Here is a 17,073-nt window from a genome sequence, read left to right as displayed (position 1 = left end):
TTGATACTTAAATGTAGACTTGACAATGAGAAACAGCTAAAAAGATTAATCTATTGAGGGGTTTTTAGTAATTTAAAAAAAAAATGAACATGATCAGTAGCTCCTTTTCTCTCCTCACCCACCCTCAAAATCTTAATATGGTCTCTGCTCAGGGCATATGTATAATCAGAGTGATCATTTGAAACACGGACTGAATATGCAGCTCATCATGGCAGAAAACTTTCCCAGGAACCATGTTTTTTCTTCACTGAAGAAAAAAATTAAAATAAAATAAATTAAAATTAAAAATGGGAGTTTTGATTAGGAAAAACTTTAACAAAGGGATAATACACGAGAAGCATTCCCCATTTGTTTCCCATTGTATATTAGGAAATAAGCAATATACAGCCTATAGAGAGATGTGGTTAAATAAAGTGAATAACTTAAAAAGGAAAAACATTTTCTGTAAGATCTATTCTGTCTCCACTTCAGCTGGGATCTATTTGCTAAGAGATCACCAGATCACCAAACCTTACACTGATAAAATGAAAACGACCATTTTAAAACGCTCTTAAAAATGGCTTATTTTCACACTTCTTAGCATTCTAAGTTTCAATTAATTCCCAAATAAATTCTTACAAAAATAAGAATTATTTACTTACCCACTACTGTAATTTTTAGATAAATATCTCAGGAGGCAGCACTACTGCCAGCAGACCTGCCTGAGAATTCAGAGGCCACGTGGTGTCTTCTTAAAGGCACAAAGCCCAGTATTCTCATTCCTCCCTTAACCTCCTCATAACCACTAACCGCAAGATAAACTAACCCATATTTAAGAGAATAACTGTTGGCAAAAATTTCCACATTAAAGGTTGTCGCTACAGTCTGACTGGGGTAGAAAAGCCATTATGTAACCACCCCCCCCATCTACATTTTTCCTGGCAAAAACTGCTATGAAAAATAACCACCAGAAATTTCACCTTAAGGAAAAAACTAACACATCCAAAGAACTTGTCCAGGCCCCAAAACTAGAATGGCTAAGAGGAATCCCACAACCCATCTTATTTCTCATTTTACCAATTATTTTATATTTGATATTTCTCAGGCACTGTCTTTCATAAAAATCACAACACATATTACTAATCTCAAATGAAAAGAAAACGTAGTTGGGGTAAAATGAAATTCAAGCCCAACAAAATTGTAACACAACTTTCAAAAGACAACCTTCCCAGGTCCAATGAAAAACGCTGTTTGCCCCAGACTCCCCCAATCCAAGCTAAATCCTATTAGCAGCAAAAGTCCAAGATTTAAAATAATTATTAAATAATTTTTTGAAGTGTTAAGTAAATGAAGAAACAGTTCCAGCCATCCTCCTCATCCATCTAATATAAACGGAGATGGCAACAGTAAAGATGCCAGGCGGGCAAGGTCAGAATCCTGATTCAGACTCAAATCTGCACGCCCTCTGGCAAACAAGCAATATTAGCTAGATGCAGCACCTTTGATAAAACAGCAAGCAAGCCCAGGCCTATAGCTATTCACAAATACCCTCCCCTGCAGCTCTCCGTCCTTTAGGAGCCTCCAGGTTGCCGCCAACACAGTCCTGGCTATTAAGCAGCTCCCAGGCCTGGCTCAGTTTTCCCTTTCTCAAACTAAAGCTCCATATGACCCCAACACTTTCTCATGACTTCACAAAGTCTAATCTTGCTTCCAGCTAGCATCTGGAAGTAAAAGCATGAGTGGATGGTTCCCCCAAACCCAGGTTCAAAAAGGATTGAAAAGACCCCTTCAACATTACTCACCAGGCCACCAGCAGAAAAAAATAAGGTAGGAGAGCCCGGAAATGGCTTTAAGAAGCAGTGGAAGCACCTGATTGGCTAGTTAGTACAAAGCAAAGGCCCACCCTTCCCTTACCTTAAAAGGTGTTAAAATTTTGTGCTTTCCTGTTCTTTTTAGAACAGATACTTAACTTTGGGAGATTTAAATCCTTTTGACAATGTAGTGAAGCATATGGAAGCGCTTCTCAAAATGATATTTTTAAATTCATAAAAATAAATTGCATAGGATTATAAAAAAAAACAATTATATTAAAAAATAGTTATCCAAAATATATAATTTTAAAACAAGTTAAGGAAAAGTATCCTATCTAGACTCTGTGATACACTTTAAAAAAGTAACCAGTTATTTCATTTGCTGCTCTTTTTTTAAAAATAAAATCTACTTAACAAAATCAGGCTAATGACAGCTATTTAAATACTCTGAACATCAAATTTCAATCCATTTTATATCTTTAAAGGACTTCTTTTATGTAGATATAAAAGACCCTAATCTGGGAACTCAATTAAATCCTTAATAAAACAATGGCTCAATAAGTAATCTCTTTTGCATTCCCTCAGCATTTGGGTCCTAAGTATTTATGCCTATAGTATTGAGATAGAGCACTGGACTTGGAATCCCATCTCAGACATTAATTAGCTTTGGGCATTTAGACTCTGGGCAAGTCCTGTAGCTTCTCTATCTCAGTTTCCTTATCTGTAAAATGAGAACATTCTGCTCACTGGCCTCTAAAGTCACTTTCAGCTCTAAATCTATGCTCCTAAATAAAATTCTGGCTGGGCAAACAGCCTCCAGGTCCTCTTAGACCATCTATATGATGATGCTTGATTCATCTTCCTTATTATATATCCAGTTCTAATAAACATTTTAGCCATCCCATACCTATCAAAAAACAAAATATTCCCCTTTCCTTCAAAGTTTAAAACTCCTAACATTGACTTTCACCACCATAGTCTGGTCCAAATCTGCCTTTCTAGTTTTATCCTAACTGGGCAACTCAGATATTTTACTTATATTTTAAAAATTTTAAACTATATAAACTTATAGGTATCATTATCATATAAAGATTAATTTCAAAGTTTTCTGTAAGATTGACTTGTTACTCACCTTATCATCTAGTCAAACTGTGCTTTGTGCCATTCCCCAAATGGCACAAAACTAAAATATCACCTCTATTAGGTCACCCCCGATCCCCAGCCAAAATCAGTTTCTATTTCTTCTGGTTTCCAAGCATTTTCATATAATAATCTACATTTATGTATGTTGCCTCCTTCATTAGAAAATTAAACTTTTTAAGAGCAGAAACTGTTTTTGTTTTGTCCTGTAATACTTAAATTAATGTAAGGTCAGATACTGAAAGCTGAATCTTAAATATTTTGACCATAGATAAATTGGAAAAAAAACCCTCATATTGGAAAAGTTTGAAGATAAAAGGAAAAAAGGCAATAGAGGATGAAATGATAAATAGTATGTAAACATGTAAACAATGAGTATGAACTTACTTGGACACACTTTGACATGCCTTGGGCCAGAGGGTAAGAAGAATAGAATAGATCTGAACAACTGAACAACAAAGTAGCCTGTAGTTAGTATAGTAGTTGGCACCCAGTAAATACTTCATAAATGCTTGTTGATTTATTGAATGACTGATTATGCTCAGTACTTGAAAACACTCAAATCTTTAGCCTCATCAAGTTATTTTAGTTTGAAATTCTTTCATAGAGATTTGGAGCAATCATTCCTATGTTTTGTTTTGTTTTTATTGCAATTCTTCTAAATATTATGTATCCATATTTTTTACATCTTCTTGGGGAAAAGTTCTTCAACTCTCCTTATTTTTCAGATGAGCAAACCAGGGAAACATGGTCATACAGCTAAGTGTAAGTACCAAAAGTGAAAAACAGGTCTTCTGAATACAAATCCATACTCTTTCCTCTGTATCACATTGTATAGGGGTAAAATATCACAGCAGTTAGGTGGTATGGTGGATAGAATGTTGGGCTTGAAATCAGGAAGACATCTTCCTGAGTTTAAATTTGACCTCAGACACTGCATGACCGTGGGCAAGTGTAATATCTTGGTCTTTTGGTTTGCTTGTTGCTTGGTATTAGGTGTTATATCTTGGTCCCTATTTGTTATCTTGATTTTACCCTGTTTGCCTGAGCTACTCATCTGTAAAATGAGCTAGAGAAGGAATAGCAAAGCATTCCTCTATCTTTGCTAAAAAAAAAAAAAAAAAAAAAAAATACCCCCAAAGTAGTCACAACAGCATGGATAAGATAACTTATGGAATTCTGTCCTCTAATTTCCACTTTACACCAGTCCACCATCCCAGTTCAGGCTTTAATTGTTTCTCAGTTGGATATTATAATGGCCTTGAAACTGGTCTCCTTGATTCCAGTTTTTTCTCTCTCCAGTCCATCTTCCATACCATTTTGAGATTAATATTCCCAAAACACAGCTCCAACTGGGTTATTCCAGTCTAAAAAAATAGCCCCTATTTGACTTTAGGATAAAATACATTCTAGTATTTGGCTTGTAAAACCTTTCACAATCCTCCTTCATCCTCTTTCCATATTCATGTGTATAACTTTCTTCTTCATGTACTCTACATTTCAGCCAAGCTGGCATACCAACTATTTCCTATATTAGATGTTTCATCTTTTCTTTCCAAGTCTTTGCAGGTTAGTCCCCATAACAGGAATACAGCCCCTTCTGTAGAATTCCAAGCTTTCTTCAAACCTCTTACCCCCTTCCTGCAGAATCCCAATCTTCCTTCAAAGCTCAGCTCACAAGGTACAGTAGTGATTTGGTCAAGTCTTGTCATTGACCCCACCGAGTTTGGGTTGGGTGGGCTATTACCTTAAGTTTGTGGTTTTCTCAAAACCACAAGACTCTTTCTAATTGGCTGCCTTCCTAGTCCCCGATTCCTTGTTTGCTCAAGGCTTCTATTGATCATTTAATTGTTCTGTGAATCCTAACCTTCTTTAATCTCTCACGTTCTGAAAATCTCTAGGTCAGGGGTACCCACTATCTCACACTACCTCAAAGCTTGCAACACCGTGGAAACCCAACTTTTCAGCATTTCTCACAATTTCCCTATTTCCTTTTTAATAAGGATTTGGTTTCCACATCTTTTCTGTTGCCCCTTCTTTAGACCTTTTAATATCATCTTATATTCCTCATCTATATTTTAATCTTCCTCAAAAATAAATTCTAATTTAATATTTCTCTTTAATTTGTTTGTTTATTTTCCCCACTTTCTCCAATTCTCCTGGTTCAGAAACAGACCTCTTAAACTTTGGTGTAATGAATCCAATCTCCTTCATTAGTCCTTACAGTAGTCTCAGAGCTTAGCAAAATCTGGAATGGCCCATCCCAGTTAAAAAGTAGCCTTTCTAAGATTTTTTATCAGTAAATAGTCACCTGGTTTTAATGAACATACAGTGAATTCATGAGGTAGAGTCTGAGCAAGGAGTCCTTTCAATGGAAATTCTGAAAGACAAGTAGATACTGCCAGTAAATAGCCTCTTAGAAATCTATCCTTCCTCTGAAAGGTTGGGACTTTTCTTTCCTTCCCTGGGTAAGGCATTCCATATAACATTTCAAAAGGTGATAATACATATATCCCACCTAGGGGCTGTTCTGACTTTTAAGAAGAGCTAGTGGCAAACATTTCAATGCCTAATTTAATGATCTGTTGTTTCAAAGTTTGATTCATTGGCTCTATTCTTCCTGAGGAAGGTAGATACCAAGGGGTATGGAATTCCCTTTTAATTCCTAAACGCATCATGCTATTCTGTAATATCCTAGCAGTAAAATGGATTCCACTGTCCAAATCGATCCTTTCCACTAACCCAAACTGAGGAATGATCTGATCAGAGAGGACTTTGCTGACCCCAGCTGCCGTGGCTGAGCTCAGAGGATAGGCTTCCACCCATCCAGGTAAGTGATCTATAATTATCAGTAAATGTTTCAGCTTTCCGATTAGTGACATTTCAGAGAAATCCACCTGAATACTTTGGAAGCACCTTAGTGAGATTTCTCTCCCCCCCTCTCCACCCTTCATGTTTCCTCAGGACCTTTTTGTTAACCTTCTGGTATATCACACAGCTTTCTGTGATTTGTTTTGCCACTGTATAAATCCCAAGACACCCAAACTGTTTAAAAGTCATATTACACAGTGCCTGGGTTCCTCAATGACTGCCCTTATTGAGAATTTCCATCAATTTTCTTGTTATTCCTTTGCTTAACATTTTGGAAGTACCCACCATCCTTTCTCATCTTTAGTACTAGCCCCTAATTTAGACAACTCTTCTGTTTCCCTTTGATTAAAGACGGGGATCATTTTAGGATCTATTTAAGGTATTAAGACTAATATGGGTTTTTTTCTATCACTTAGCCCAGTTCATCTTGCTTCCTCATTTGCAAGCCTATTTCCCCTCACTTCCAGCAAGCTTCCCTTTTGGTGACCCTTGATGTGTACCACCACTATTTCTAATGGCAATAATAATTTTTCTAATACTTGTTTGATTAGTTCATCATGAACCAATCCTTTCCTTTACTACTTATAAGGCCCTGTTTCTCCCAAGTATGAACTTCAAAAGTACGGATTTCCCCATAGGCATATTTGGAATCTGTATATATATATAGTTCCTTCTTTCTCCCTCAGTTTCTTAAGGGCCTGATTTAGAGCATAGAGTTCACATATCTGTGCTGATGGAATGGAAAATTGGATATTTCTTCAAAAGACAAATTATAAATTAACTAAACTGTGGGATCAGGCTCCTATTTTCCCCTCTTTTCTCATTGGCAAATAATTTCCAAGATATGGGGAAGGCGAGCAAGTCTGGGAAGGTGTGGAGTACATAGACTCAACCTTTATCTCTCATCCACTGAAAGCACATGTCTCACATGGTTCTCTTCAGTTCCAATTGTCTAATAATGAAGAGAGCCATCTACAGTTGATGTGGGTTGTGCTCCCTTTAAGAAACTAATCCTTTCAGGGTATGATGTGAGTTGTGTTCCCTTTAAGAAACTAATCCATTCAGATGGATTTATTCCTTTCTGATTCCCAGCCCCTCCTAGCTGATGCATTATTAACTCAACTAGCTAGGACCTTTGATTCACAAATCCTGTCAAAAGCACCCCTTTGAATTCCAATAGGAGATCTGGGCTCTCACAACCCCCACCCAGATCTGTGCCAACTTGGGACACTCACAGGCCCCTTTGGCTAAATCTCTCATTATAAAAGAGCCAAGCTGGAGTTCTCTCTTTGCAGAGGTTCCTAACATGGCTGCCAAGGATCTCTGTCCACTGGGATCTTATTTCTGGTGCTCTTTTATCTCTACCTTCACTTTTACTAACTAGACTTTAACTTTACTTCCAAACCCCAAAATAAACCTTTTTTTTTTTTTTTTTTTTTTTTTTTTTTTTTTTTTTTTTTTTATCAATCTAGGTTTCGAGGCCTGTAAATTCCTTTACAGGGGACTCTGCATCATAACTAGACTGCATTTAACTATATTCTTGCGCTGAACCGAAAGGGGTTACCCCCTTTCCTAATTCTCATCATAGCCAGAGAGGAGTATGGGGAATGAGTGTAGACCACAATATAGCATTTTCACTCTTTCTATTATTGTTTGCTTACATTTTTGTTTTCCTTCTCAGATTTTTCTTTTCTTTCTAGATCTGGTTTTTCTTGTATAGCAAGATAATTGTATAAATATATATATACATATATTGGAATTAACATACAATTTAACATGTACTGGACTACCCACCATCTAGGGGAGGTGGTGGGGGGAAGGAGGGGAAAATTGGGAACAAGTTTTGCAAGGGTCAATGTTGAAAAAAAATTACCCATGCATATATTTTGTAAATAAAAATATATAATACAATAAAATTTTTAAAATTAAAAAAAAAAAGAAAGACAGGGGCCCTGCCCTTTTTGGCCCTGAGGGCCTGGTTATCTAGGTACCGAGCATGGGTGCAGGCCACATAGCCTAACAGGCCTTTCACCAGCCCTTGTGTTATACAATCTTTTGCTTCTAAAGAGAAAAGGGGGAGATGTCGGGAGCTAAGGGCTTCGGCCCTGGTGTCTCTCCCCCCTAAGTGGGCCTTACCCTTAGACAAATTGTTCCGAGAATCAGGCCGACCACAGGTGGGCGTGATCCTTCCAAGAATCAGCCGACCATAGAATGTTCCAACATTGTGTATCCTAACTGCAACATGTTCCTGTTCATTGAACCAGCCATTCCCATGTTCCTTTCCCAGGCCCAACCCTACTTCTCTTTCTCATGCTTTTTGCTATATAGGCTGTACCCCTAGAGCAATAAACTGAGACCTTGACAAGAATCTGCTTGGTCTCACTCTTCTTTCTCGCCCGTTTCTCTTTCAGGCTGGGTCCCCCTCGACACCCCGAATAACTGAGTCCCGATGGACCAGGACAATTTATATTCCTTTGACAGAGCTGTAAAGATATGACTCCCGATAAAGAAGACACAGAGGAGATATTAAGAGACTATCGAAAGACTGGGCAGCTAGGTATCACTGGATAGAGTCCAGAACTCTATCCAGACCAGGAGTCTGGAAGGCTCAACTCCCTTCAAATCTATTAGCTAGGTGACTCTGGAGGCCACTTAGCCTGTTTGTCTCAGTCTCCTCATCTGTAAAATGAGTTGGAAAGGGAAATGGCAAACCACTCTGGTATCTTTGCCAAGAAAACCCCAATGGGATCAGTATGATAAGAACATACACCAATAACAATGCATCAGAGGCTGCAAAAGAATCCAATCTGGCTAACAAAAGAACACTAGTCCTACAAAAGTCTAGATTCATTCCCTGTTCCCTAGGACCACAGTCCTCAACTCCAACTTATGCCCTCAACAGTTTAAACAATTGTACTTCAAAGTTCCTACTCAGTCAGGATTTTTTCATTTGAAATGATTAATCTGAGAAACATTTTCTTCCTTTGTAAAATGAGGGAAATTGGTCTAGATAATCAAGGGCCTCTCCGTTCTGTGATCCTATTTCTCTCTCTTGATGCTTGGAATCTTCTATAAGTATAAAAGATTACTGAACTTGGATTATTATAAAAGATATTATTGATTTCTATATATCACCCTGCAAGAAGAGAAAGTAAAGGGAACCCCATTTAAAATAACTATACATAGCATAAAATACCTGGGAGTACACCTACCAAGATAAACCCAAGAACTATGTGAATATAATTATAAAACATTTTTAATATAAAGTTGATTTAAATAATTGAAGGTATATTGTTTGTGGGTAGACAGAACCAATATAATAAAAATGATAATTCTGCCTAATCATTATACTTATTCCATGCTATCTCAATTAAATTACAAAAATTTTTATTGAAATAGAAAAAAAATACTAACAATTTTCATTTGGAAGAACAAAAGTTTAAGAATATCAAAGGAATTAATGAAAGAATGATAGGGGAATAATTATCAAAACTATCTAGTAGTACTAGCTAAGAAATAGAAAGATAGATCAGTGGAAAAGAATACAACTTACTACAATAATTGATTACAGTAATGCAGTATTTGATAAATGTAAGATTTAATCATTGGGGTAAAAATTTACTATTTGGTAAAAATTATTGGGAACACTGGAAAGTAATTTGGCAGAAATTTGGTGTAGACATAGTTAATACCAATTACTAGGATAAGGTTAAAATGAATACATGACTTAGGTATAAAAAAAGATATCATAAGTAAATTAGAAGAACATATTATCTAGCAGACTTATGGATAGGAGAAGAATTTATAAATAACTGAGAGTCCTTTTCCCTCTTTTATGATTTCTTTGGAATCCCTTCATTTTTAAAATATATTTTTGTTTTCCTCATTGTTACACATAAAACTACTTTTTTTTTTTTTTTTTTTTTTTTTTGTTATACATGTATTTCCATATGAATTTTGTTGGGAGAGAAAAATCAGAAGAGGGAAAAACTATAAGAAAAAAAAGGAAGAAAAAAAAGTGAGCATAGCATATATTGATTTATACTGTTTCCATAGTTCTCTTTCTGGATGCAGATGGCATTTTCCATTCAAAGTTTATTGGGGTTGCCTTAGATCACTGAACTGCTGAGAAGAACCAAGTCTATCATAATTGATCATCATACAATCTTCTTGTTGCTAGTTTTCCTGGTTCTGCTTGTTTCACTTAGTATCAGTTCATGTAAATCTTTCCAGGCCTTTCTAAAATAAGCCTGTTAATCATTTTTGATAGAACAATAATATTTCATTACTTTCATATACCATAGCTAATTCAATTATTTCTCAATTGATGGACACCTACTCATTTTCTAATTCTTTGCCACCACAAAAAGAGCTGCTACAAAGATTTTTGAATAGGTGAGTACTTTTCCCTCTTTTATGATTTCTTTAGAAGATCAATCCAATAGTGTGGCACTGCTGTATCAAAGGATATGCACAGTTTCAATCCTTCGGGCATAGTTTCAAATTGTTTTCCAGAATGGTAGGATCATATAACTCCACCAGCAACTCATTAGTGTCCTCTCCAACATTTGTCATTATTTTTTCCTGTCATCTTAGCCAGTCTGATAAGTATGAGATAGTACTTCAGAATTGTTTTAATTTCAATAGTGATTTAGAGCATTTTTTCATATGACCATAAATGTCTTTAATTTCTTTATCTGAGAACTGTCTGTTCCTATCTTTTGACAACTTATCAATTGGGAAGTGACTTGTATTATAAATTTGAGTCTTTATATATTTTAGAAATGAGGATTTTATCATAAACAATAGGTGTAAAAATTGTTTCCCAGCTTTATGCTTCCCTTCTAATTTTGATTACATTTATTTTGTTTGTGAAAAAACTTTTTAATTTAATATAATCAGTTATCCATTTTGCATTTCATAATGTTCTCTGGTTCTTCTTTGGCCATAAATTCCTCCCTTCTCAAAAGATCTAATAGGTAATCTATTCCTTTTTCTACTATTTTGCTTATAGTATCACCTTTTATACCTAAATCATGTATCCATTTGATCTTACTGATTGCATTAAATTAAAAAGGGTTTGTACAAATAAAACCAAGGTAGCCAAGATTAGAAGGAAAATGGAAAATTGGGGAAAAAAATTAATAGTTTCTTAAAGATTTCATATCTCAAACTTATAGAGATAATTTTGTCAAAATTATAAAAATTTGAACCATTTCACAATTAATATATTGTTAAAGGATATGAACAGGCAATTTAAAAAAAAGCTTTTTATTTTCAAAACACATGCATAGATGTTTTTCAACATTTACTACTGCAAAACCTTTGGTTCCAATTTTTTCTCCCTCTCCTCCCCCAACTTCCTCCCTTAGATGGCAAGTAATCCAATATATGTTAAACATGTGCAATTCTTCTACACATATTTCCATAATTATCATGCTGCACAAGAAAAATCAGTTATAAAAAGGGGAAAAAATGAGAAAAAACAAAAAGCAAGCAAACAATAACCAAAAAAATGAAAATACTATGTTGTGATCCATACTCAGTCCCCACAGTCTTCTCTCTGGGTGCAGATGGCTCTCTCCATCACTAGTTCAATGGAATTAGCCTGAATCATCTTATTGTTGAAGAGAGTCACATCTATCAGAATTGATCATTGTATAATCTTGTTGTTGTGTACAATGCTCTCATGGTTCTACTCAATTCACTTAGCTTCAGTTCAGGTAAGTTTCTCCAGGCATTTCTGAAATCATCCTGCTGATAATTTCTTATATGACAATAATATTGCATAACATTCATATACCATAACATTCTCTATTATTCTCTATTCTCATAACATCATTCTCCAACTGACGGGAATCTATTCAGTTTCCAATTCCTTGGAACAGGCAATTTTTTGATGAAGAAATCAAAACCATATAATGTCATGTAAAAAATACTCTAGATATCTCACACTTATCAAGTTCACTAAAATGATAAGGAGGGGAAAATGACAAATGTTGGAGAGATGAGGAAAAAGCGTGAAACAAATACACTGTTGACAGAACTGTGAATGGATCCAACCATTTTGAAGAATAATCTGGGAATTATGGCCAAAGAATGATAACACTGAGCATACCCTTTGACTTAAATGTCACTATTAGTCCTGTTTCTCAAAGTGATAAGGGAAAAAAGGAAAAGAACCTATATGTTCTAAAATAGTTAAAGCAACTCTCTTTGCGGTGGCAAAAAACTAGAAACTGAAGAGTTGCACATCAGTTGAGGAATGGTAAACAAATTGTAGTATATGATTGTGATGAAATACTACCATACTATAAGAAACGATGAACTGGTTGATTTTAGAAAACCATGGGAAGACTTGTGTGAACTAATGCTGAGTGAAATAAGCAGCAGAAGAAAATTGTTCACAGTAAGAGCAACATTATTCACAATTATTCTTTGAATAATATTGTTGTTACTGTGTGTAATATTCTCTTGGTTCTGCTCATTTCACTAAAAAAATGCTAACTATCATCTGGCCTTCAGTGAATCATGATTTTTTTGTTGGTAGAGGGTCTGATAGTGATGACTGCTGAAAGTTGGAGTGGATTGGATTTCTTAAAATAAGACACCAATGAAGTTTGTTTTATGGACTGATTCTTTCACTTAAAACATTTAGAGGCCATTATAAAATTATTAATTGTTCAAATTTCAGTATTATTATATATCAGGAAATAGGGAGGTTCAAGAAGATGGAGCAATCAGAACACACACAACAGTTATTAAGTCAACTACTTTATATGGCCACAGTTCATGGCACACCAAAACAATATAAGAGTAACATCAAAGATCACAGATTGCCATAACAGATGTAATAATAATGAAAAAGTTTGAAATAATTGCGAGAATTACCAAAATATGACAGAGACATGGTGTAAGCACATATTATTAGAAAAATGATGCTGATAGTTTGCTGGATACAGGGTTGCCACAGACTTTCAATCTGTAAAAAATGCAATATCAGCAAAATACAATTAAAACGAGGTATGCCTATATTCAACAAAATTGGTCAGAGGTAGTTTGACTTTGTTTGATAGTCTATTATAAAAAAAAGTTACAAGGGGTTAGATTTAAGGGGAAATGACAGGCATAAAAACAAAAGGCAACAATATAATTTATAAAATTAATGCAAGTTGCTACTCTTCTAACAGAGATGATGGACTCAAAATACAGAATGAGATGTATTTTTCAACATAGTAAATGTAAGAATTTGTTTTACTTGAGTGTATGTATGAGTACAAATATATTACAAAAGTTTTTGGTTTGGCTTTTTTTTCAATGATAGAAGGAGATGGGGAGAAAATAAAATATATTTTTGTTAAGAGAAAATTAAATTTAAAAAGAAATGCAAGTTGAAATATCAAAGGATTAAATGGAAGAAATACCAAATGATAAATTAAATTGGATATCAAATATATTAAAAGACGTAAAGAGTGAATTTAGTTTGTTTAATTTGTTAAAAAAAAAAAAAAAAAAAAAAAAAAGGAGGAACAATTAGGGAAATTGTGACATTCCAAAATTACAAAGTGACATTAAATAAATTTCAAAACAACAATGGCAATAATAATAGGCAGCATTTATGTTCTATAATTACACATTATCACAACAATTCTGGAAAGTAGGTTATTATGCCCATTTTACAGATGAGGAAAGTGAGGCAGGTAGGTTAAGTGACTTTCTCCAGGGTCACAAGTAACAGAATATATGGAGGTTGAAAAATAATCAATATATAATCGATATTAATTTCAAGAACAGGTCCAAGGTGTAATAACAATGAAAAAGCAACAAATGAATATGTAGATAAAACAACAGAATTGAAGAAAAAAGCTAGAAGTGCTAACATAAGAAAAACTGGGCTTCCATAAGATACCTACTATATACCAGGCACTGTGTTAAATGATGAGGATACAAAGAAAAAAAAATTATAATCCTTGTTTACGAGGAAATTACATTCTAATGAGGGCCAATTATTTTTTAAAAATTGCATTTAGAAGTTATAATCAGTCTAAATAAAAGGCTAATCCAGAAGGAATATACCAGTGTATGTTTAGGGTTTGAAGAAGGAAGAAAGAAAGGAGGAAGGGAGTAGTAATGAAGAAAGGCCTCCCTGAAGAAAATGAGATTTGAGTTGAATCTTGAGTGTAGATGTAAGGACAGAGCCTTCTAGATACAGAATCAGGAGGCGTATCCTATGTAAGGTATGGCAAGAAAGTCATTGTCACTGATCCTAGAATTCATGTAGGGAAGTCTGGGCCAGGTTGTGAAGGACTTTGATCCTTGAGGTAATAGGGAGAAATTAGAGTTTATTAAATAGAAGGATGTGCTTTAGGGAAACCATTTTGGCAAATTAGTGGAAAATGCATTGGAATGATAAAAAATTAAGGCAAGGAGCACAATTAAAAAACTCGTACAATTGGGCAAATGTGAGGTGCCAAGAGTCTGCTCTAAGAAAGCAACTGTGTGTATTGAGAAAAAAGGACATAGTAGAGATGTGAAGGTAGAAATAACAAGGCTATGGCAACAGATTATATGCATGGAACTGATGTGACTCTTAATCAGCTCTTCTGAACCTCCTAGTCTCTAATCCATCTAGCCCACCCTCTGAAACTGTCTTGATTAGCATATTTATAGGCAAGTCTGGGTCCTGTTCAGTTATTTAGGCTCCTTCTAGATCCCTCCCTGGCCTCTCCCCAAATCCTCCCACACTCCTCAGATCCTGCCCTTGCTGAGGCTTTAAAATCCCTGAATGCCTTAAGAATATTGCTTATACATCTATGATTTTGCCTTGCTTAGTCATATGTGGTTGAGCCCATGAACTATTTCACATAATAAATGGCAAATCTTTGTGACCTAGGATTTATTCATGTTGCAAACCATTACTCTCTAACAGTTCAAAATTGTACTCTCTCAGTCTCCTAAACCACTTCATGACCAGTGTGTGAGGGTGAAGGATGACATCAAAGTCTGGGTAGGTAGGACTGAGAAGAGACTGTTACCCTCAATAGAATTAGGGAAGATGGTAGAAGGAAGATCTGGGGGAAAGATGATGAGTCTAAGATGTCTATAGAACATCTATTTTGACATATCCAGAAGATAGTTGGTAAGGGAAAATAGAAGAGGGCTGGGGCAGACTATCAGTGTATGTGAACTCAATGAAGGTTCAGCAAAAAAGACTGAAAAGGATCTGTCATGTTGTAGAAGAACTAGGAAAACACAGCATCATGCAAACCTTGGGAAGAGAGAATATCCAGGAGAAAGGATGATCAATAGAGTCCAAAACTAAAGAGCTTGAGACAGATAAAAAAGATTTAAGACACTGATAAATGATTATTAGTTTTGACAATTAAGAAATCATTGGTAATTTTTGAGCAGGAAGAATCAAAGATGACTCCTAGGTTTTAAAGCTGAGTAACTAGAAGAATATGGATATAAAAAATGTGAAATTTGCACAAAGCTAATGAGGAAGAAAGTGAATTTTCTTTTGCACATGTAGAATTTGAGATGCCTAAAGTACATCCCAGAAAGTAATGTGATATGGAACTAGAGTTCTAAAGAATAATTAGAGTTGGTTATGTAGATTTGCAATTTCTCTATACAAAGCTAAGAATTTGACCTTTTGTAACTCATGAGTTTACTGAAAAGGGACAAAAAGAGAAGAGGCTCCAGGAGCTTTGAAGGACATCTGTATTGAGGGAGAAGAAGACAGATGATGAGCTACCAAAGGAGACTAAGAAGATGTGATCTGACAAGAGGAGAATCAAAGATAAATATCATAGAAGCTAGGAGAAAAGAGACTATCTGGGACAAGAAGGAGACAAGACATTTGAACAATATTAAAAACTGCTAAGAAGTCTGTAAGGATGAGGTCTGGGAAAATACCATTTAACAGGCTAATATCCTTTAGACTCAGTCTAATTTTTGGTAATGCTTTGGCTTGTGATTAAGTCTAATTCATGTTGTGCTACAATGTTAACATAGTTTGGACTGATAATACAATAGATAAAACAAATTAAAATTGCCAAATGTGTAATTTTGAACAACAGAACTTGTTGTTTTCCTATTTTACTTATATTGAAAATTTTACTATTTTACTATATTGAAAAAGCTGTTTTTAAAGATTCTCTATATAACTTAAAGGCCTAGATAAAACCATACTGGATCAGCAGAATGTGATTAAATATTCTGGGTATGAATGGTCATCAAAAAAGGTTACAAATATTCGTGGCATACCCATTGAGTCAACCAAGCTATCATATCTCCCTCCTCCTGGTTTACTTGGAGGTAATATTAGTTCTGAATCACCTTTAACATACTCTCCAGTAAGGACACGAACTTGGAACAAAAACTTGGATCCTTGACAGCCTTTTCCACAAAATTGGGAGGACATATAAGCATCCACTGCAAAGTAGATCCCTTGGCCATATCTTCCATCTATAAAAATAAGCATTTGTTACTGAGTCTTAAATATAAAACAATGGAGAAGCTAAGTACCTCTTGGGACAGATGAATATAGGATGTGGTAGGAGTAATAGCATAACTCCCACCCCAATATAAATTAGGATAGTTTTTCCTTAAAAGGTATTAAAGTCATCCCTAAAATTTAGTTGGCACAAGGAATTAAAGTCTTGGACTACTGATATAACTTCCTAATCACTGAATACAGAACAAACATGAAAAGCTCTTGACAACCTGAGACTGCAGTTAGATCACGATGGGCAACTTGGGCAATCTTGATCAGCTGAATCAATTGGAAATATCCTCAGTGCCTATCCTTATTGATAGGCACTTCTCCTGCTTCTTTTATCTAAGTAAATCTCCTTTAAATGACCTACAAATGTTTCATTTTGTTCCATTATCAAAGCTAAAATACCAGGAGACTGGTGTTTCAGATCAACCCAGAATTCAGGAAAAATAGTCTGGAATTTTACCCTTTTCAGTAGCATTAAGGGCACATCATCTTTAGTTGCAGTATACTCACTTTTCCTACAGGTACTTTTTAGCCCATTTTCAATGATGGATGAGCAGTTTTTTGCTTTTGTTCCATGGAAGAGAAACTGTTCATTCTGTACTCCTGGGGGATTCTTTTTTTCCATCCAGTTCCGCTTGTAAATGTAAGAGGTCCAAAGGTATGGGTTTTGTATTCTTTCTATCTAAATAACAAAATTGAAGAAAGAGAGCCTATTATCATTCAAATGAGATCAATATATTTTTCTAGGTATATTTTGTTTTCATA

General features: G+C 35.1%; 1 protein-coding gene and 1 non-coding gene across 14 annotated transcripts in view; both read right to left on the bottom strand.

Moving 5' to 3' along the window:
• The window catches only part of LOC141555866 (uncharacterized), a 48,709-nt gene that overhangs the window by 8,286 nt on the left and 23,350 nt on the right, over nt 1-17,073 (bottom strand). For 5 of the 13 annotated variants that reach the window (XM_074289145.1, XM_074289147.1, XM_074289146.1 and 2 more), the window contains exons 10-11: nt 16,819-16,990; nt 11,057-16,271 (exon numbers count right to left, since the gene is read on the bottom strand). In XM_074289145.1, the coding sequence (XP_074145246.1) occupies nt 16,000-16,271; nt 16,819-16,990 (444 nt within the window). In that variant the 3' untranslated portion in view covers nt 11,057-15,999. The other 8 variants (XR_012486366.1, XR_012486365.1, XR_012486368.1 and 5 more) reach the window with 5 other exon arrangements.
• LOC141559299 (small nucleolar RNA SNORD126) lies at nt 142-218 on the bottom strand. Its single transcript, XR_012487355.1, has one exon. It is a non-coding gene; the product is annotated as a small nucleolar RNA SNORD126 (small nucleolar RNA).

The sequence above is a fragment of the Sminthopsis crassicaudata genome, chromosome 2 (assembly GCF_048593235.1).
Source record: "Sminthopsis crassicaudata isolate SCR6 chromosome 2, ASM4859323v1, whole genome shotgun sequence".
In the NCBI taxonomy this organism is placed as follows: Eukaryota; Metazoa; Chordata; class Mammalia; order Dasyuromorphia; family Dasyuridae; genus Sminthopsis; species Sminthopsis crassicaudata.
The sequence above is the reverse complement of the archived record's forward strand: the minus strand, read 5'-3'. Positions and strand labels throughout refer to the sequence as shown.